Below are 23,364 nucleotides of genomic sequence, written 5' to 3'. Positions count from 1 at the left end.
AGCTACTCTTAGCTGGTAGGAAAAATTCCCATGGTAAGAAAATCCAGACTTCCATAATTACTTGCCGAAAGGAGAGTTTTCTTTTAAGCTTCAGAAGGGATCCGACAAATCCTGTTTTGTTTTCCCTCATAGTCATGCAGAGGCCATGGCAAATGTAGATTTTAGTCTATGCAAAGCTCCTTAAAGGTAGATGACAGAGCAGAAACACCACACTGACCATGAGTCAGTTGTGAGTTTTGTCATAATTTACCAACAATAAAGTATCAGAATTTGTAATTATTTAAAAATATTATAGAAAGATTTAATCTTACTGCTTTAATAGCATCTATCTCAATTGTATTTTAGCAGGTTTTCTTGAATAGGAGAGAAAAGGATAAAGTAATGAGGAATTACGCATAACCGGAATCTTATCTAATGGCCACCTATGCCGATGGAAGTGTATGTCACATATGATGCTATCTGTCATGGGTGTATTAGATTAAATGAGCCCAGAGTCATTGATATATTGATAGTGTACAGGATTAGAAAATACAGAAGCAAGATTACTGAAGCACAGTTCTACACCCCAGTGTGACTCACAGAGGGTTTTTAACTTCTTTTTTTTTTTTTTCCCAATCAAACTCACAGGATTTTTTTTTTTTTTTTAAGTTTTTTTTCTTTTTCTTTTTTTTCCCTACTGGCCGGATCAACCAGGTATTACAGAGGTTGTGAACTAAGGCAGGTGGGAGGTAGGGATTGATGATAGGATAGAACCTGTGCTTTCAATTAGGGATTTAAGATTTAAATATAAGATACTATGTAAAAATTAAAATGTCATCCAGGGATCAATCAGTAATACCATAGTAATTTAAGGAATGGAAGGATCATTGTGTTAATTCATTAATTTTTTTTTGAATATAGGCATTAGTAAAAAAAAAAAAATTGAGTTTGTAGAAATATAGGGCTTAGTAAGTAGAATGTTTTCTAGGTCTGATTCTCCAGAGATAACTGCTGATAGTACTTGATGTAGATTCTCGGAGTTTCACATAAATGTTCATATGTATATTTATGCCTTTAAATTTTCTAAGAGAGGTTTTGAGCTAGGCTGGATTTAAACTAAGCCTTCAAAAATATGCATATTTGTATTGGAAAAAAAAGTAGGGAAAGCTTCCTAGTCAGAACACATTTTGAGGAAAGTCACTGGGGAGATGCCAGATCTTCATGGGTGATATTGAGGACTTGGGCTGTCGGGGAATGGGATTTGTGTAGACATGGGTGATGGTTATACATTTGGATGAGTAAGATGGGTCCACCTGATAGGTGGAGTGAAAATTCACACTTACTAGCCTTGCATTTTTGCTTTTCACAGAATAGTTGTAGGATATTTAGCCAGAAAATAACTTGATACAACTGGCATGTTAGAAGGATAAAACCGATGATGATATGCAGAAAAAAATCTGGTTGGTTGGGGGGGGAGGATATCTTTTAGGAGGTGATTGAAGTAATATAGGTGACAGATTACAAAGAAGTTGATTTTAATGGTTATAGCAGTGGTTATATTAATGAGGAAGAAACAAATCTGAGTCATTTTGCAGTGAGTAGAGCACAGTATCTAATTTGGATTTCAGAGAAGGAAGGGAAAGAAGAGACCAAATGATCCAGAGCACTAGAGGAAGATGACACCGTGGAAGGAAATGGGAGAAGCAATTTAGAGAGATACTTTTAGATGGTAAGAGGTTTTTGGAGATGTATGGCTGTCCCAGGGGAAAGTGGCCCATATGCCATTAGAAATGAAGCTTCGCTTAAAGGACAGTGCAGTCAGTCAGGGTCAGGGACCAGAAGAAGGATGATCAGGCAACTCAGAAGGTAGAAAGAGAACCATAAAGGCATACATTGGGAATTCAGTGGTTTCCAAAAGCAATATTGGAAGCATTATTCCCTAAAAGCAACATTGTAAATAAAAAGCTGTGATAAATATTTTAAAAGTTATTTAGGTAATTCATTTTTATTTAAGGATTAGGAAACATTGACAAGCAAAAAGAAAAAATGATGCCCCAATCTCACAGCCTATATAACTATTATATTATTTACTTACTTAACATTTACATTTAGGAATGTACTTTTTTCCTATATGCATACGTGTATAAGTCAAAATGCATAAGTCAAAAACAGCATTTCTCATATATGTGTATTATAAAAATGTGATCAAAACTAAAAAAAATTTTATTTTATTTTATTTTTCTTTGAGAAGGAGTCTTGCTCTGTTGCCCAGGCTGGAGTGCAGTGGCACGATCTCGGCTCAGTGCAACCTCCACCTCCCAGATTCCAGCAGTTCTCTGCTTCGGCCTCCCAAGTAGCTGGGATTACAGGCACCCACCACCACACCCAGTTTATTGTTCTGTATTTTTAGTAGAAACTAAAATACAGATGTTGGCCAGGCTGGTTTTGAACTCCTGACCTCAAGTAATCCACCCACCTCGGCCTCCCAGAGTACTGGGATTACACCATGAGCCACTGCATCTGGCCAAAACTAAAATTTAAAATTTCATTTTACGTATTGAAGTGGTTCTGGCAATCTTGGGTCAGAAAGCAAGGAACCTATCAAAGATTAATGGGACTATGTCAAAAAGACATAAGATCCAATGTGAAGGCTCTTCTGTTGGCTTAAAATGTGATACTTTGATCATCAATTAGAATAATGACTGTGGTTGATTAAAATCCGTTGACTCATGAGTTCTTAATAATATTTTTAAAAAATGAAGGGAGAAAGCAAGCCAGCTGGACAGTCTTGCTTGATGTCTCATGTGGATGCTGTTAAATGGCAGTGGAGTTTGGGATCATCTAAAAGCTCAACAGGGTTGAATGTCTAAGAAGGGCTCATCGGTGGGAGTTCAGTGGGAGAGTATCTGCATGTGGTCCTTCCTTGTAGCTTGGGCTTCTCACAACTTTGTCATTGTGTTCTGAAGAACATTTCAAGAGTGATTGTTCCAAGTGACCCAGGAGGAAGCTGCAAGGCTTATTAGAACCTGGCTTCAGAAGACTTACTACATAGATAATTCCAGTATGTTCTATTCATCAAGTGAGTTGTTGAGGGCAGTTCAGATTTAAGGGGTGGGAAATAAGACCTCCTCTTGATATGAGGAACATTTTGCACATACAGCGAGGGAAGGAATTGATGTGGCCATGTTCAGAGACTATCCACATCTTGATTTGTTAATGTTGGATAATAAATAATGTTAGATAGTATTTTCTTGCTATGGTGGACAAGAATTTAACTTTCATACCCCAATTTGCCTTTCATTCTTCCTCCCAATGTAGTTAGGGAATGCTAGTTGTCTCTCAGTTCCTTTTAAAACTTTTAGTATTCTTATTTCTGGTCCTGCAGCACCCCTTGATACTTAAAACAAAATTTTTTTTTTTCGAGGCAGTGTCTCGTTCTGTAACCCACACTGGAGTGCAGTGGCACTATCAGGGCTTACTGTAGCCTTGACCTCCCAGGGCCAAGCAATCCTCCTGCCTCAGCCTCCTGAGTAGCTGGGACCACAGACATTCACCACCACAGCTAATTTTTTTTTAATTGAGTTAGAATTATTATTATTTTTGAAAGAAAGAAAGAGAAAGGGGGAGAGAGAACAGGAGTCTTGCTCTATTGCCCAGGCTGGAATGCAATCTAAAAATGGGTATTAAAAACCTCTTTTATGCCGATAATTGTGCTTAACAGCGGAGACAGGAAGGAATAAGGGAAGAAAATAACAAACAGCCAACCAATATTTCATTTAAATCTGTGAAATGCTATGCAAATGCTGAAGAGTGATTTACTTCCAATTATGTGGTCACTTTCAAAATAGGTGTAATATGATACTGAGAAAAATGTATGTTCTGTGGACCTGGAGTGAAGAATTCTATAAATATTCACTGAGTTTACTTGTTCCAGGTCTGAGTTCAAATCATAGATGTCCCTGTTAATTTTCTATCTCATTGATCTGTCAAATATTAACAATGTGGTGTCAAAGTCTCCCACTATTATTGTGCGGGAGTCCAAGTCTCTTTATAAGTCATTAAGAACTTATGTATCTGGGTGTTCCTATATTGGGTGCATATATATTTATGATCATTGACTCCTGTTGTTGCATTGATCCTTTCACCATTTTGTAATGCCCTTTGTTTCTTTCAGTCTTTGTTACTATTAAAGTCTGTTTTGTCAGAGACAAAAGTTGCAACTCCTGTTTTCTTTTTTTTTTTTTTTGCTCTCCATTTGATTGGTAAGTCTTCCACCAACGCTTTGTTTTGAGTCTCTGTGCGTCCTTGCTTATGAGATGGATCTGGATACAGTGAACCGATGGGATTTGACTTTTCATTGAATTTGCCTGTCTGTCTCTGATTGGGGCATTTAATCCATTTAAATTTAAGATTAATATTGATATTTGTGAGTTTAATATTGTCATTTAATGCTAGCTGGCTATTTTGCCCATTAGTTGATATAGATTCTTCATCATGGAGATACTCTTTACCTTTTGGTAAGTTTTTGGGCTGACTGATACTGGTTGTTCCTTTCTGTGTATAGTGCTTCCTTCAGAAGCTCTTGTGAAGCAGGCCTGGTGGTGATGAAATCTCTGAGTGCTTGCTTATTCGTGAAAAATTTTATTTTTCCTTCATTTATGAAGCTTAATTTGGCTGGATATGAGATTCTGGGTTGAAAATTCTTTTCTTTGAGGATATTAAATATTGACCCCCACTCTCTTCTAGTTTGTAGGGTTTCAGCTGAGAGATCTGCTGTGAGTCTGATAGGCTTCCCTTTATGGGTAGCCTGACCTTTCTCTCTAGCTGCCCTTAGAATTTTCTCCTTTATTTCAACCCTGGTGAATCTAACGATTATGTGTCTTGGGGTTGCTCTCCTTGAGCAATATCTTTGTGGTGTTCTCTGTATTACCTGAAGTTGAGTATTTTCCTGCCTTACTAGGTTAGGAAAGTCTTCCTGAATAATATCCTGAAGAATATTTTCCAGCTTGGATTCATTCTCTTCATGACATTCAGGTGCATCTATCAAATGTAAATTAGGTCTTTTCACATAGTCCCATATTTCTTGGAGACTTTGCTCATTCCTTTTTACTCTTTCTTCTCTAATCTTGTCTTCTCGTTTCATTTCATTAAGTTGGTCTTTGACCTCTGATATCCTTTCTTCTGCTTGATCAATTCGACTGTTAAAACCTGTGCATACTTCGTGGAGTTCTCTTATTGTATTCTTCAGTTCCATTAATTCACTTATATTCCTCTCTAGATTGTCTATTCTCGTTAGGATTTCATCAAACCTTTTTTCAAGGTTCTCAGTTTCTTTACATTGGGCTAGAACATGCTCTTCGAATTCACAGAAGTTTCTTATTATCCACCTTCTGAAGCCTAAATTTGTTAATGGAACACACTCGTTCTCCATCAGGCCTTGTTCCCTTGTTGATGAGGAACTGTGATCCCCTGTAGAGGCAGAGGTATTCTGATTTTGGGTCTTCTCAGCCTTTTTACGCTGGTTTCTTCCCATCGTTGTAAATTTATCCACCTGTCGTCTTTGTAATTACTGACTTTCAAATCAGGTCTCTGAGTGGACGTCCAACTTGTTGATTCCCAGTGCCAGAATCTGAGCAACCCACTGTGTCGGCCAAAACAGCAGCGTTAAGATTCGTGGTGCTTTTCTGCCCGGCAATCTCTGGTCTGGCTTCCTTCTTGAGTCCCTTTTTCAATCAGCTGAATAGGCGACTCTGCCTTCCTGGAGCTCCAAACGTCGACCAAAAGGGGACCCAGTCCCATTTACTCTGTACCAAGAACCGCCATGCGGGGCGCCGGCAAAACCTCTGCGCCGGCCAAACCGCTGTGCCGGCCACAAGAGTCACACTGGTGACCTGTGGGGCTCTTCTGCTGGGAATCTCCTGGTCTGTGAGCAAGAAAAATTCATCTGAAAGTGTGGCGCCCTCTCGTTCTCTGTGTTTTCGCTGGGAGCTACAATCCTGAGCTGCTAGTAATCAGCCATCTTGGATCTCTCTCCCCACCACAGCTAATTAAAAAAAAATTTTCTGTAGAGATGGGGTCTCCTTGCATTGCTCAGCCTGGTCCGAAACTGCTGGGCTCAAGTGATCCTCCTGCCTCAGCCTCCCAAAATGCTAAGATTACAGGCATGAACCACCACCCCTGGCCTCTTGATACTTTTAGAAATGAAGATATTAGTGCCCCTATTTTTTCTTCTACTTCTCTAACTTCTGCGTTGCTTCTCAGTTTTTATCACTTGTACTTGTGTATTGCTGAGATTTAAAAATATCTACTTTGTGTTCTGTAATCATATAAGGTTTTCTTTGCAGCCAGTTGATCTACACATAGAAAATCAGTCAAGTATTTATTATGATTGCATTAAAATAGTTTGCTGCAGGACCTGGATTACATTTCCTGTGTCATATTTTTGGAGTTTTAATTGCCTTCTTTTTTTTTCTCCATCACTTGCCTTTACTGCATATTTGAGTAGTTTCATACTCAAGGATACTACTAAATCTCTGCAACCATCTTTTCCCAGCTCCTACGTACCTGCTCCAGGAGCTTGCTATTCTGCTGCAGTCTGAACAGATTGCTCTCTGGGCTGCTGCCAGTGTCCTGGGGCTCCCTGTCATTCCAGTCCTGGGCTGAAGTCACTGTTTCCTCAATCCCATGTATTTGACTTTCTTGTTTATTCACTTATTTTGCTGCAGCATATCCTCAAATGGCATCTAAGAAAGTGAAGGAGGTAAACTCTGAGTCTTTTGCAAGTTCTGAAGATGTTTTCATTCTCAGACTATTGGTGGTATCATTGTCTCTATTGGTGGCATATGGATATGTAATAATATTTAACCAATGCCCTGTTGTTATGTGTTTCAGTGACATAGGTAACTTTGAGTGAATACCCATGTATCTTCCCATTTGTGCACATGAATAATTATTTTCAAAGAATAATTTTGTTGAGTGGAATTCTTGGGCAAATATCTATGTATGTTTTAAGGATATTGATTCATTCTGCCAAAATTCTCTTCAGAGAACCATTGTGTAAATGGTTCGTTTAATCAAGAGGCTCATTGATTTCTGTTGTTTGTTTTGTTTTTATTTTGTGAAGACTGTAGTTAATAGGTCTCAGGAACTCTGAAAAGGGTTGGCTAGAAGCATCTTTACCTGAGCAATGTGAAAATGATAAGCATATGACTGTCTACAAATATCAGAAGGTTTATATGAAAAAGAGATTGGATTCAATTAAGTTTTTTGGGTTGCGAGGATCAGAAGTAGGACAGGCAGGTGGAAATCTGAGAGAGCGGTGTAGTTTTGGGACTTTTGAATAGCAATCCCATGATGCAGTGAGCTGTTTGTGCTCTTCACCATGGGGTGATCCACCCTAAGTTTAAGGCAAACTGGAAGAGCTTTTGTGGATAGGATTTAAAAATCTATTGGTAATAGAAACTAGGTAATTTTCAGAGGCCATTTCAACCATGCCACGCTGTGGTATGATGAACATAAAGTCATTATGAACACAACTAAATTCGGGTTGGTGAAATACAGCTGTGCAAAATGAGATGCAAAGCTGACAAAAACCATGGGGTCAATAAAACAGTTTAGTTTACCCTTAGAAGTATTCATTTTCCTTTTCGTCCCGAGTGTTTTTCTGCAACAAGTAGAAAGTAACATTAACTGCTTTTTGGGGTCATTTGCTCATGTAAGTTATCTTTTCTAGTAAAATATTTAGCAGTGTTCATTAGTAGTGCATCTGATCCTTCCTGACTGTAATGATCTGTCTAATCATCCATTCCTTCCCATCACCCAGGCCTGACTCATAGAGACTGTGTGGTCACCCCTGTGTCAGTAACTAGATGTGAATGATTATACCTAGGCAGGAAGGAATAGGCCTGTTTAAGTCTTTTCTTTATAATTGTAATAAGAACATTTACCTGGTTCACTTGTTTTTTAGAGACAGATACTCTGTCACGCAGGCTGGAGTGCAGCGGTGCAATCATAGCTTGCTACAGCCTTAACTCCTGGGCTCAAGTGATCCTCTTGCCTCAGCCTCCTAAGTAGATTATAGTCACATGCCACCATGCCTGGCTAATTAAAAAAAAATATTTTTTTGTAGCTGTGGGGTCTTACTATGTTTACCAGGCTGGCCTGGAACTCCTGATTTCAAGTGATCCTCCTGCCCCAACCTCCTAAAGTGCTGGAATTATATGTGTGAGCCACTGCACCTAGTCCTTTTCCCTCTTTTGAGTGCCCTTTCTGTTTTAGTCTTTTTCTTGATTGCCATCAGGATGCATCACATTTTATTTTCACGGCAGTCTTGCTATAAAGATGGAATTTTGCCCATTTTACAAATGGAGAAACTGAAATTATAGCGTTACCCAAAGTTGCCACAGAGCTAGGATTCAAATCCTGTCCTCCATACCACAGGCCTATGGTCATTAACTGTCTCTGCCTCTCAAAACTTAATTGCTTTTAACTTTCCCCACCACCTGAGACGTAATTGCTTAATTATAATAATGAATTGCTCAAATAGAGTAAGTTTTTTTTTTTTTTTGAGATGGCATCTTGCTCTGTCGCCCAGGCTAGAGTGCAGTGGCGCCATCTTGGCTCACTGCAACCTCCACTTCCCGGGTTCAAGCGATTCTCCAACCTCAGCCTCCCGAGTAGCTGGGATTACAGGCGCCTAACACCACGCCCGGCTAATTTTTGTATTTTTATTAGAGATAGGGTTTCACCATCTTGGCCAGGCTGGTCTCAAACTCCTGACCTTGTGATCCAGCCAACTTGGCCTCCAAAGTGCTGGGATTACAGGTATGAGCCACTGCGCCCGGCCAAAGTTTTAAAAAGACTTACACTAGTCAGTTTTCCAATAAATATTTCTGGAAGTTCTACCGTCAGCATTGGGATATAGTAGTGGTATCAAATGGCATTCCTAGATGCATCCATCTATTGGTTAATTTTAATTCCCTCATTTTATATTTTATAAAGTGATGAAGATGATGGTAGTAATGGTGGCCATATTTAAATGTATTAACCATTTGTTATAGATTTCTTGGGATAGGATCAAAGGAATTCAGTAATAGGCACAAGGTCACATGGCCAGTAAGGGCAGAGCTATAACCCTGGTTTGTCTTTTTTTTACGCTACATCCTGTTGCTCCTTAGATTGCCAGTGTGCTCGCTAACCGCCTGCTTTCAGACGTTTTACCTCTGTTACGCAGGCCCCACATTCCCCTACCTCTTCTACTTGCGTATCCACTTTTACCAGCCTTGCTTCACTAATCTAAATGTATCGGTGTTGGAGATTAAAACTTCAGACTTTTTTTCTCATAACAAATTTGATAACCTCTAATTCTGTTCCACTAATATCTTTATGACATTAAAATTGGATGGTTTTCTCCTTTTCTTTTGGAATGAAGTGTGAGTTTTTGTTTTTGTTTTTTTCTGTAAGAGACAGGGTCTCACTAACATTGCCCTGGCTGGGCTCAAGTGATCCTCCTGTTTTAGCCTCCTAAAGTGCTGGGATTATAGGCGTGAACCACCATGTCCAGCCAAAGGCTAATATTCTCATAATCCTCTCAGCCATTCAGAAATAGGCCTGAAGGATTCTTGGGATTTTGACTTTAGAGGTGATGTGCTTGTTTAACAGCGCTGGGAAGGCAAGGTTCAACTCAGGAAACATGGGGCAGGCGCTGTGCTAGGCTTTATGGGTATAATAGTGAATAAGGCACATGAAATGTAGATATTTGCAAGGAGCTAAGTACTCTAACAGATAAGCACAGAGATTGCAGAGACCTTTAACTGGGTGTTCTCTCAGCTAAGAGTTAAGGGGTCAGGAAAAACTTTTCTAGAGGAATGTAGCAGGTCCACGTTAAGAATGCTGTGCAGTCCGAGGTGGGTGTTTGTAAACCTTTGCTCAGTACAGTTTCTAGCTCTTTGTGGCTGAGTGATCACTGGCCATTTGTAGGCTAGGAAATCACTTCTTCCACTTTAATAGACGTTGGAATCACCTGAAAGGCCTGCAAAATACAGCTGCTGGTCCTGCTCCTCATGGTTTCCCATTCATTATGTCTTGGATGGGGCCCAGGAATATCTACATCTAGCAAGTTTCCAAGTCAAGCGGATGCTGCTCATCTGGGAACTACACATAGAAAACCACTGGGCTAGAAATACTAGAACTAACCATTCTCTTTGGGAAGAGGAGAGAGGAATGAGAAGGACCAGGATGTTATGCCCAATTTTTTTTTTAATTCAAGAGACAACTTCCTCAAAGCATGGAAGATTTGTACTTTGTCCAAAGTTGTTTAGATGAACATAACATCAAATTTATCATTTTTATAGTGATTCTTTTGATACTTAAAATCATAAAGTCAGGTTTTATCTGTTATTAATTTGGTACTCTGGTTAATAGTTATAGTTACTTTTAATTCTTTACCTTTTAAGGAGTTGGAAGAAGTAATCTTTTCTATTTCATGATTTTTTTTTATTTTTAAAGTTAATACTAACTAGAGAGAAATTTTTAGAATTTTTAAAAATTTTGTTTTGAGAAACAGGGCCATGCTGTGTTACCCAGGCTGGTGTGCAGTGCTCACAGAAACAACCTGAAACTCCTGGGTTCAGGTGATCTTTCTGCCTTAGCCTTCTGAGTAGCTGAGTCAGACTATAGGTGTGCACCATTGCACCCAGCCTAAAATGGTTTTTGAAATTTAACGCTAAGGCTGTTGCTGCTATATTATTTTGATATTTTACATGACTTTTGGGAGTCTGCTTTAAAATACTTTATAAGTTGTATAAAAATAAATTTTGGTATTTGGTCTCATCTTTGGAAAAACTATTTATTTGAAGGATATGGTAAGAAATTTAACAAGGATTTTGGCTGACCTTAGGGACATATTAACTCATAACATTTTGCAGTAGTCTGGTCTGTCATGTTCTCTAAACATTGAACATAGTTATGTAGAATGCCACAGACTTAGAACAACTAAAGAGAATTGTTAGGAAAAATAGATCAGAAGAAAAATCACCTTTGAGGAGAGAAAGTCAATGTTATGAATGAGAGAATTTATACTTAAGGAATAAAAAGTTCACCTTTTTTTTTTAATGCTTGATGTTTACTACATACATGAATCTATCTTAGTGAGGGATTATAATACAAATATTTCTAAGATGTTTATGTCTGGCTCAAGTAAGAATCTCATTAAAATAACCTTTTCCTTGCATTTTTTTTGTTCCCTCAAGAGTCATATCTAGTTGTGTACTATATTCAAAGTTCTACCTTGCCCTAATTCACTACCGAATTTAACTAGAGGTGGCAAAAAACAGAATGTTTTATTTCTCTTACTTTACTTGGATTGTCTATAATTGAACATAATTACTTGTTATTTTAACTTCTTATTAAATATTCCAAGCAATTCTTTTGAGAAAACTCACCTAAACTTTGAATAAATCACCAAATTTTTTTAATTAAAAAAGCACCCAAATACCTAAGGAATTTGAAATGTAAATGGAAATGTGTTCCTTATTATCTTTAAAGTGCTTCTTTATGCTGAATAAATTAGAGGGGTCAGACATTTGTGCTTTTCTCATCCCTCTGTTTTTTTTTTAGCTGCAAATATGATTTATAAAATATATTAAAATGAATTATTTATTATTTTTAAGTTTTTTATAGAGATGCAGCTTCTCTGTGTTGCCCAGGCTGGTCTCGACCCTCTAGGCTCAAGCAATCCTCTTGCCTCAGCCTCCCAATGTTCTGGGATTACCTGTGTGAGCCACCATGCCCAGCCTAAATGCATTCATAGTAAAACAAAGATGAGAGCGGCCTGTTTAGAGCTTTCCTGTTTGTACCATTTTTACCACTGAAAATCCTGCAGCCCAGGAGACCCCTTCCTGTGGCATAGAAAAAATCATGGCAGCTATGATTTGCAGTTTACAATAGTGGATCATCCACTAATGCAATGCAAGTGTGATGTAATTGTGAGCAGTAACAGTCTATCATTGACTTTGCCCATTGCATTAACTGCTGTGATTTGTATTGACATAGTGTTAGTTTAACTTTCCACACTGTGAATACTGTGACTGCAGTTTCCAAGAGTTCAGATAATGAAAATAAGAACAGTTATGATATCAACACCAGAGTGTCCCAGACATTACTTACAAGGAAAGTTATTGTATATGGAAATCTATCTGTTGTTTTATATATATTAGTATATAATGATATGTGATAGACAGATGGAAAGACAGAAAATTAAATTAGGGAGATAGATAAGCAAAACAGAACATACTGCACAACAGACAGGAAAGAATTTGGGATTGGGCATTGTTACGGGTTGAATTGTGTCCCCTCCAAAATCATAGGTTGAAGTCCTAACTTCTGATACCTTAGAATGTAACCTCAGTTGGAAATAGGGTCATTGTAGATGTAGTCAGTTAAGATGAGTTTGTATTAAAATGTGGTGAGCCGCTAATCCACGTTGACTGGTCTTACGAAAAGGGGAAATTTGGACACAGACATGCACATAGGGATAATGCCACATGGAGATTGGAGTTAGGCTGCCACAAGCCAAGGAACTGCAGGAGGCTGGCAGAGAGTCCTGGAACAGATTCTTACCTAGTGCCTGCAGAGAGCGCATGACCCTGTCAACCACTTGATCTTGGACTTCTAGCCTCCATAACTGTGGGACAATACATTTCTTTGTTTAAGCCACCCAGTTTTTGGTACTTTGTTATGACAGCCCTAGCAAACTAATATAGGCTTGGTGGAAGAGATGTGTGAGCACCTAAGGAGACTGTGTCTCACAAGTCTAGAATAAGACAGGCAAGCACATCTAAATTGATCTGCACTCCTTCCATCTTGTTTAAATAAAAGCATGTATTATAACAGAAAACTAGTATAGAATAATAATTTCAAATAAATACCTATTCTTCATATTTCTGTGTTAAAGTAATAAAACCTGTGCACAGTTCTTTCTCATACATTGTTATGTCTCTGGACTGGTATGGGCTATGCCCCGGTTGACTCTGAAAAGTTGGTCACCCCCTGTGCATACAGTACTCCTCCCACCTGCTGTCTCTGTCTTTGGCCATCCCTCCTTCCTTCTGCCTCATCACACATTCCAGTACTGCTAAGGATAATGAATTTGTGATTATAAAAAGTTTTAGATTAACCTTGTTAAAGGTAGTTCTTAGAATCTAGCTTAGAATTTTGATTCCCTAAAATAATTTTCATGGATAAATATTAAAAATCATCAATTAAAAAGTTCACCTGTTTTAAAAAAAAAATGTTTCATATTCTTCTCATTTGGAAGGCAGCATGACATAGCCAGTAGAAAAATAGTTGCCAAACTTTCATGTATATCTAATGTATTGGGATGGGGAGGACTATTTTCTTTGGCATGTAATCATAATTCTGATTTAATTGCGAGTGCTAGAGTGACTCCATTTACTTAGTAGCAAATTTTTAAGTATATTAAGTAAAATTTTTAGAGTGTATACTTTTGGTTTTCTTTCCCTTGTTTACTAACTGTGCTAAACTTTTCATATTATTAAATTGGTGGGATGTATTGGGTATTATGCTTCAATTTAGAAAGATCCCAAAGATCCTAAATTTAGCTCTAGGATGTTCTGATTGGCAAATATATTTTTCAGAACAAACATGGTGGCATATGTTGTCATAGCGGGCAAATTTGCCTCTGCCCACAGGCTTATGTATTGTTATTTAGCTTAAGTGCTTTTTTGAGATTTTTAAGGTGCTTCCACTTAGTAATGGATATAAAAGTGAGTTCTTATCAGGTATTGAATTGTTTTAAAACTCCTCACCTTCTGAAATTCACAGTACTTTGTGATCATTCTTTTCTACAGTAATTTGAAAATGCTATCACTAGTGGTTATTTACAGAGTTAACTTGTTTAACATGAAACAACTGCTTGAAGCCTATTTTTACAAATGGACACTATATACATAAGTGAACGGAAGTGTATAATTTACTGTTTTTTAAAAATACTGTAGAATTCTAAGGGTCTTTCTGTATTCTCATGAAGAAAATCAGTTTGACAGTAAAAGGTAGAAAACTTCTTGATCTGTTTTGGTATTGATTGTTATATAATGCTGAGAAGCTATTGGATATTTCTGTGGTATTTGGGAATTTTGTTTAAAACGTTGCCCTTGACACTGTGTTTTATGTTTATCATCCAGAAAGATGGAGTGCTGGCATACGTTGGGAATTTTCGCCTGCTTGCAGAGCTTTCCAGCCCTTTTGTGAATCAGCGGTATGATATTGATATTAATTGATTATCTTAAAAGTCATGCTGTTTATTTTTAGTTTGGGCAGATCCTTTTCTGTGATCCTAAATTTACTATATAAAAGATGTGGAGGCTGGGCGCAGTGGCTCACGCCTGTAATCCTAACACTTTGGGAGACTGAGGCAGGCGGATTGCCTTGTGCTCAGGAGTTCTAGACCAGCCTGGGCAACACGGTGAAACCCTGTCTCTACTAAAATACAAAATAAGTTTGACGGATGTGGCAGCATGCACCTGTAGTCCCAGCTACTTGGGAGGCTGAGGCAGGAGAATACTTGAACCTGGGAGGCGGAGGTTGCAGTGAGCCGAGATTGCGCCACTGCACTCCAGCCTGGGTGACAGAGTGGGACTCGGTCTCTTAAAAAAAAAAAGATGCGATCTGTGAATCTGTGATATGAATTGTTATCACCATCATACAAATGATGAAAGTGAGCCTTGGAAAAGTTAGAGTAACTTACCCAAGTTTCCCTAGCTAGGAAGTGGTGGTGCTACCTTTTAAACCCTGCTCTTTGCAGGACAGTGATGCTTTATGATGCCTGCTTCCAGTGCATTCTTTCACCCTCCATGTTGTACACTTCAAGATGAATGGTACACACTGAATCTTAGAATTTTGTTTATGGAAAAGGATAAATATCACTCTGGCTCATTTTGGGTCCAGTTCATATCCCTAACACTAACTTCCTCCTGTCCCCAAATTCTTATACTGAGATTACCTTAGTGCCTCATTGAAAAACATAATATTTTTATTTTTTAAATGTAAAAGGGTACTTTTGGCTGGGCTCAGGGGCTTACATCTCTAAATCCCAGCACTTTGGGAGGTTGAGGCAGGAGGATTGCTTGAGGCCAGGAGTTTGAGACTAGCTTGGGTAACATTGTGAGATACCATCCCTACAAAAAAAAAGAAAGAAAGAAAGAAAGAAAATTAGCTGGGTGTGATGGTGCATGCCTGTAGTCCTAGCTGTTTGGGAGGCTAAGGCGGAAGGATTGCATGAGTCCAAGAGAGTGAGTGGTTAGTCCAGGAGTTTGAGCTGAGATCCTGCTTGGGCAAAACAGAGAAACCCTATCTGTAAAAAATTATTTTTTAAAAAGACTAGTTTTAATTTAAATATACAACAATGTAAATAACTAACAATTTGTAATATTGATAGCCATCGTTAGGGAATTATTATTATTTTTGAGATGGAGTCTCACTCTGTTGCCCAGGCTGGAGTGCAGTGGCACAATCTTAGCTCACTGCAACCTCCACTTCCCAGGTTCAAGTGATTTTCCTTCCTCAGTGTCTCAAGTATCTGGGATTACAGGTGCCCGTCACCACACCTGGCTAATATTTGTATTTTTAGTAGAAACGGGTTTTCGCCATGTTGGCCAGGCTGGTCTTGAATTCCTGAGCTCAGGTGATCTGCCCATCTTGGCCTTCCAAAGTACTGGGATTACAGGCATGAGGCACCGCAGCTGGCCCATCTCAACCATTTTTAAGAATATAGTGCAGTTGTGTTAAGTATATTCACATTGTTGTGCAACAGATCTTTAGAACTTTTTCATTTCACAAAATTGAAACTCTACCCCCATTAAATACTAAATCCCTCTCCTGCAAGCCCTAGACAACCACCTTTGCACTTTCTGTTTCTATGATTTTGATTAAATAATTCACATGAATGGAATCATACAGTGTTTATCCTTTTGTGCCTGGCTTATTTTGCTTACTCTAATATCCTTGAAGTTCATCATGTTGTAGCATGTGACAGGATTTTCTTCATTTTAAAGGCTGTTGTATGCATAACACATTTTCCTTATTCATCCATCCATGGACATTGAGATTACTTGCACCCGTTGGCTGTTGTGAATAATGCTGGAATGGACATGGACATACAAATAATTTTTGAGACCCTGCTTTGAATTCTTTTGGATATATTTCTAGAAGTGCGACTTCTGGATCATATGATGGCCCTCTTAATTTTTTGATGAGGCTTCATACTGTTTTCCATAATGTGTATATCTTTTTACATTCCCACCAACAGTGCACAAGGGTTCTGATTTCTTCACATCCTCATCAGCACTTGCTGTTTTCTGTTATTCTGATAGTAGCCATTCTAATGGGTGGAGGTGATAGCTCATGTGGTTTTTTTCTTTTCTTTTCTGTTTTTTTTTTTTTTTTTTGGAGACAGGGTCTCTGGTTCCCAGGCTGGAGTGTAGTGGCATGATCTTGGCTCACTGTAGCCTCAACCTCTCAGGCTGAAAGGATCCTCCCACCTCAGCCTTCTAAGTAGCTGGGACTACAGGCCAGCTACTTAGAAAATTAGCCACCACACCTGGCTAATTTTTGTATTTTTTGTAGAGATAAGAGTTTCGCTATGTTGCCCAGGCTGGTCTCAACTCCTGGGCTCAAGTAGTCCTCCCACTTTGGCCTCCCAAAATGCTGGGATTACAGGTTTGAGCCACTGTGCCCAGCTGGTCATGTGGTTTTGATTTACATTTTACTTTGATTCGTGATGTGGAGCATCTTTTCATGTATTTGTTGGCTATTTGTATATCTTTGAAGAATTGCCTGTTCAAGTTCTTTGCCCGTTTTTTCCTTTTTTTTTTTTTTTNTTTGTATATCTTTGAAGAATTGCCTGTTCAAGTTCTTTGCCCGTTTTTTCCTTTTTTTTTTTTTTTAAATGCAGTTTTGCTTTGTTGTCCAGTCTGGAGTGCAGTGGCGCAATCTCGGCTCACTGCAACCTTCACCTCCTGGGTTCCAGTGATTCTTGTACCTCAGCCTCCTGAAAAGCTGGGATTACAGGCGTATACCACCATGCCAAGCTAATTTTGTATTTTTAGCAGAGATGGGGTTTTGCCATGTTGGCCAGGCTGGTCTTCAACTCCTGACCTCAAGTGATCCTCCCACCTTGACCTCCCAAAGTGCTGGGATTACAGGCATGAGTCACTGCACCTGGCCCTTTGCTCATTTTTAAATTGCGTTATTTGTTTTGTTGTATTAGTTCCTTCTATATTCTGAATATTAATCCTTTATCAAATATATGAAAAAAAGCATAGGTTGCTTTTCCACTCTGCTGATTGTTTCCTTTGACGTGAAGAAGTTTTAAAGTTTATGAAGTCCCATTTATCTGGTTTTGTTTTTGTTGCCTGTGCTTTTGGTATCGTATCCAAAAGATCATTGCTAAGTCTAATGTCCTGAAGCCTTCCCCCTATATTTCTTTCTAGGAGTTTCATAGTTTGGTCTTATGTGTATGTCTTTAATTTATTTTGAATTAATTTTTGTATATGGTATAGGGTCCAGCTTCATTCTTAGAATGTGGCTGTCTAGTTTTTCCAGCACATTTGTTGAAGAGACTATGTTTTCCCCATTGTATAGTCTTGGTACTCTTGTTAAGTCATTTGGCCGTACGTGCCAGGGTTTGATTTCTACAACAGCTTTCTAACTGACTTCCCTAATTCCAGTCCTCTGAGTCCTTTCCTCACAGTGTTACCAGAATCATCTTTCTTACATTCCACTTTCAGTACCTTATTTTTCACTAAAAACTGCATCCTGTTTATACACATCTCTCTCTGACTTCTGAAGTTTCCTGTGATGTGCTCCATATGTCTTCAGCCTCTTTTTTTAAACCATTCATTAGAATCAGTTTTGTATTCTTACTGTCTTAAGTTCCTTTGGGTTTTTCTCATATTTCTTCCTTAATTTATATCCTCCATTTTCTCTCCATCTTTGAAAAATTTATGTATCCTTCAAGTCTTAGTCAAAATCTAAAACCCAGGGAAGGCTTCTATGATTATATGTTGTCCTTTGTTACTTAGTATAGGGATAACAGAAAATTGGGAGTATTTCACATCAGAGAGACACATGAGTTAGAGTGCTTACCGTGAATCAAGCCTCATGAAAAATTTCAAAGATACTGGCCATTGGAGGCACAGGCAAAGCAGGAAGAAATACATTCAGGGCCACTGATGGGATCGCTAGGTCTGTGTGCATAGGGTACATTCTGGAACAAGATTACTTGTGAGGTCTCTTTAAAAATTATTTTTTATTAAAATTTTTGTTGAACCACTAGACCACCTGGGAACCTGTGAGGTCTCTAAGTGATGTGTGCAGTTCATATCATTGACATAGAACGAGCTCTCTTGGTGACAAAACACCTCCACTTAATCTTGAGTTACATAGCTTATGTGGCATTCTTGAGGGGGTCAGATCTCATAAATCCATCCATTCCTGAGTCATTTACCATAAGCAATCCTAGACTAAGTATGTTCTTCTAAAAGCATCCCATAGATGAAGACTCTCGTGCTACAAACTTTATTAGTCTCTTTATCAAGAGGTCTGGCATTAGTGTGTGTACCAGGTGATTAGCCTGGATTAGCTGTCTTTTCTTCTTCTTTTTTTTTTTTTTTCGTTTTTTGGAGATGGAGTCTCCCTTTGTTGCCCAGGCTGGAGTGCAGTAGTGTTATCTCAGCTCACTGCAACCTCCGCCTCCCAGCTTCAAGCAATTCTCCTGCCTCAGCCTCCTGAGTAGCTGGGATTACAGTTGTCCACCAGTACACCCAGCTAATTTTTGTATTTTTAGTAGAGATGGCATTTTACCATGTTGGCCAGGCTGGTCTTGGACTCCTGATCTCAGGTGATCCACCCGCCTTGGCCTCCCAAAGTGCTGGGATTACAGGCCTGACCCACTGTGCCTGGCCCTTTTTTCTTTTTCTTTTTTTGAGACAGTCTCGCTGATCTTCTCCCTGCTTCTCTCTGGGTGAGTTCTTCCCTCCCAAGGTTTCAGCTCTTAACTATTTACTCATCTTGGTGGAAGGCACTATGCCTTAGTTTTGGAATCAGATAAACTCAAGTAGCAATTCAACTTTGCACTTACTTCCTGTGACCCTGGACAAGTTACTTAATATCCCTGTATTACAGTCATTGTCTCTATAAAAACAACCTATTTAATACTACCTACTTCTTTGTATTGTAGTCAAGTGTTTTCTTCTCTCAGGTGGCACGTTGAATCAACATGTCTAAAGTAACACAACGTGTTTCCCTCTATATTCAGTGCCTGGCCCAGCTGTCCACTTGGTTACTCCTGCCCAGCATGGGTGAAGTGTTTCTTACTGTTTCTCCCTCACTATATTTAGTCCAGCCTTAGGTCCTACCATATCACCTCCTAAATATTTCTTGCCTTTGCCACCTCTTCTCTACCTTCAGTGCCCTGGTTCACCATCTCTTCATGGCTACCTTACCAGCTTCTAACTCTGTACTGTTTGGTAGGGTAACCACAAGTCACTTATGACTGTTTCATTTAAATCATTTAAAAGGAAATAAAATTTAAGACTCAATTCCTTGTTTAACTTTTGGCATTTCTAGTGCTTTATGGCTCCACGTGGCCATACACAGAAACTACAGATGTGTGTGAGCCACATACGTTATTGTGGGAAGTTCTTTTGGGCAGTGCTGCTCTAGGCCACGTGGGCAAACCATGCATGGCTCATGGCCAGACCCGCTGCCTGTTTTTGTAAACAAAGTTTTACTGGAGCACAGCCATGTTCACTTGTCTGCTGATTGCTTTAACTCTACCATGGCAGAATTGCGCAGTTCTGACAGAACAGATGGCCTCCAGCAGCTACTGCTTTAATGCTCACTATCTGGCTCTTAACGCAAATAGTTTTCCAGCCCTTGTCATAGACCATCTCCTGCCTACCATCCTGTTCCCCTTTCATCTCTCTTCCATATTTTTATCTTCCATAGTAAATGTAATATATGGCTTTGTAGGAACCTACAACATAGCTTAAGAAGAAAAAGAATATATGTAGCTTCCTTGGTTAAAACCTCTCAGTGGCTCTGGCTGCTTACAGGATAAAATATGAGCTCTTCAGTGTGACACAGAAAGCTCTGCAAGAAGAGCTGTCTTATCTCCTTCTGCCACATGTCCCCTCAGACTCTCATGTCACACCAACTTGTCCATTTGCTGGCAACGCCTTTGTCTTCTTGCTTGTTATTTAGGACTCAATGCAGAGATCATTCCATCACTAAACGCCATCTCTTTCCAGGCAGAGTTGGGTGCCTCTTATGTATGCTTTCAAAATGACAACATATGTTTATATTACTATACTTACTGTATTTCATTGCAGAGTTCTCTCTCTTTTTTATGTTTCCTATTTCTCTTTACATTTCATTAGGTCAAGGGCCAAATTTTGTTAAACTTTGCACGGTCCAGTGTTCATCTGGCATGTAGTAGCCATTTGATTGCTTTTTGAATGAATGACTCCCAAGAGGTGATGAGTTAAGCTTCAGCAAATTCTCTTGATATGATTCTGATTATGAGATTTTGAAGCAGGAGAAAGCTACCTTTGACACTAATTCTGATTATGAGATTTTGAAGTAGGAGAAAGCTACCTTTGACACTAATAGGAACTTCCATTTGTTCTTGTTTGAAACTCTTTTAGAGAAATTATAAAATTTGAGGTAGTTTAATTTTATAATTTTATAGCAAAAAGTTATATTATACCTTTATCTAAAAGCTTTGAATCCTAAGTTAAGAAAATGAGAACTGGGGTTAAAATATGAATAAGAAATGGTATCATTGGGCAGTAAAGAGATTGAGCACAGCTTCTTAATCACTGTCAGAGTTTCCATAGTTAAGTTGTTTTCTTTATAGTTTGTGGTATTTTTATCTTGTCTTTGTTTTAGAGCTTTGTGTAATTTAAGAAGGCACATGGCATGCATGTGCTGGGGTACAGAGTGAAAAAGGTCTGAAGTAGTTTAGACACCTGGGCTTCAGTGAAATTTGTGCTGCTGAGTTATGCCCACATAACTTTATAATACTTTAAAGCTTTATAAATTACTTTATAAACTAAACTAACTTCTTTCTTGCCTAAATGCTCTTAACTGTTTTTGAGAAACTATATATATAAATAATATTACATGCTAACAAATATTATGTTAACATGTAATACTGTTAGTATTCAATGAGTTAATTTTGTTTTTTGAGATGGAGTCTTACTCTGTCACCCAGGATGGAATACAGTGGCGCGATCTTGGCTCACTGCAACCTCTGCCTCCCAGGTTCAAGTGATTCTCGTGCCTCAGCCTCTTTAGTAGCTGGGATTACAGGCATGCACCACCACACCCAGCTAATTTTTTGTATTTTTATTAGAGATGGGGTTTCACTATGTTGGCCAGGCTAGTCTTGAACTCCTGACCTTGTGATCCACCTGCCTTGGCCTCCCAAAGTGTTGGGATTATAGGTGTGAGCCATTGTGCCCGGCCTGCTTTCAATGTTTTACATATGCATAATTTTGATACATCATGTTTTGGTTATTGGGGAAACATTGGCTCATTGAGTTATGTAGGTCTTCTAAATCTTGAACATTTTTTAGATGACATTTAAAATAACCCACATTATTTAATATCACTGCAGATCTCATTAGGAAAGTCTTTAAGTATTGAAAGGCCATCAGGCTCACAGTTGCAGACACAAATTTTCCAATATTCTGGTTTTCATTTGAAAGTTCAAATTTTGTTGTTGGCATCAAAACTGTCAGTTGCTTTTCTTTATGTGACAAGCCCACTTCTTTTATTTTTGAGAGTGCCTACCAGATGGCTCAAGCAATCATAGTTTATTGTTTTGTTTTGTTTTTTTCCAAGTAAAAATGGCATTCTATGGAAGAATGTGGTAGTTTAGCTTAGAGTTCAAACCATCACCTGAGGGTTTTTCCTCAAGACAACCATTTTACTTTGCAGCAGAGATGCCTTGTGTGTACTTCCCATTTTACCATATAGAATATTAAAAAGACACATAACTTAGAGGTCATTTAATAAAAATAATAAAATTAATAATTCTTACTGCTTCATTAAAAAAAGTTTTCTAACGGAAACTTTTTCTTTTTCTGGTTTTGTTTTTAACTTCAAGCCTGTGGTGGGCAAGGTTACAGTGGCTACTGATACTGTTTCTTTATTTGTGCTAAGATGCCAGCAGTTTTATTTACTAGTGCGTTGCACTGTCAGTACAAAAGTCAGCACAATGAAAAAGGCAAATAACATTTTATCTTGAAGACCTCCCAAAAAGGACTCAGGGGTCCATAGACCACATTTTAAGACCTATCATTGATTGATATTTGTCATGTAAGGCTTCACAGAGAATGTGGCACACATTCTTAAAATGTTTTAAGAAGTAGATGGAGAGGGAAGGGCCTTCAAGAAGAAAAGAAGAAACATAGGATTTTGAAAAGTGAAATAAACATGCTATGTGAAAGAGAAAGTGTACAGGCCTGGTAGGATCAAAGAGTATGTCTTAGGAGGAGGGTGGATAGACAGAGGGTGTTGAGTGCCTGGGAGAGCTGAATGAACTTGACCCAGTGGACGCTGAGATTATAGTGGAGAAAGACATCCTGGAAAGAGCATTGACTGATTATAAGTTTTGATATTTGTAGGATAGATTGTAACACTGGAGACAAAAGTTTGGATTAGGTTATCCAGTTCTTAGTTGTGTGAATGAACAGTATAATTTTATTAGTTCAGAAAGTAAATAAGAGTCCATTAGGCTGTAGGACTAGAGAGATGACAAAAGAGAGATTTTAAAGAAAGAAAATGAAATTAGCAATGAATAGATAAAAAATTAGAGATAAAGAATATGGACAGGTTTAAGACAAATCCTATATTGGATCCAGAGAAATGTGCCCATTAAAAGTGACAGGGAATTAGGAAGACTCAGAGGGAAGGTGATGAATTTGGTTTGGAGATAGTGGATAAGAGGACAAACGGCGCATCTGAGTGGAAATTTAGTAAGAGCTAGAGAGAGGAATGCTGGAATGATCAGAATAGAGGTGATATTTTAACCTGTGAGAAAATATGGTATTTAGAAGATTACTGTTAAATGTTTAAGATTGGAAAATCGGCCAGGTGCAGTGGCTCATGCCTGTAATCACAGCACTTTGGGAGGCCAAGGCAGGTGGATCACGAGGTCAGGAGATCAAGACCATCCTGATCAACATGGTGAAACCCTGTCTCTACTAAAAGTACAAGAAAATTAGCTAGCGTTGTGGCATGCTCCTGTATTCCCAGCTACTTGGGAGGCTGATGCAGGAGAATCGCTTGAACCCGGGAGAC

At 38.6% G+C, this 23,364-nt stretch overlaps 1 protein-coding gene and 1 long non-coding RNA gene across 5 annotated transcripts in view; one reads left to right on the top strand and one right to left on the bottom strand.

Moving 5' to 3' along the window:
- Positions 1–23,364, bottom strand: part of LOC119467653 — an 81,516-nt gene that overhangs the window by 2,347 nt on the left and 55,805 nt on the right. The gene's annotated exons all lie outside the window — the stretch shown is intronic.
- Positions 1–23,364, top strand: part of LOC108286178 (TLC domain-containing protein 4) — a 78,460-nt gene that overhangs the window by 41,942 nt on the left and 13,154 nt on the right. For all 4 annotated transcript variants that reach the window (XM_017503792.2, XM_017503793.2, XM_017503795.2 and 1 more), the window contains exon 6: positions 14,181–14,254. In XM_017503792.2, the coding sequence (XP_017359281.1) occupies positions 14,181–14,254 (74 nt within the window). The remainder of the gene's footprint in view (positions 1–14,180; positions 14,255–23,364) is intronic.

The sequence above is a fragment of the Cebus imitator genome, unplaced genomic scaffold (genome assembly GCF_001604975.1).
Source record: "Cebus imitator isolate Cc_AM_T3 unplaced genomic scaffold, Cebus_imitator-1.0 Scaffold315, whole genome shotgun sequence".
NCBI lineage: Eukaryota > Metazoa > Chordata > Mammalia > Primates > Cebidae > Cebus > Cebus imitator.
The sequence above is the reverse complement of the archived record's forward strand: the minus strand, read 5'-3'. Positions and strand labels throughout refer to the sequence as shown.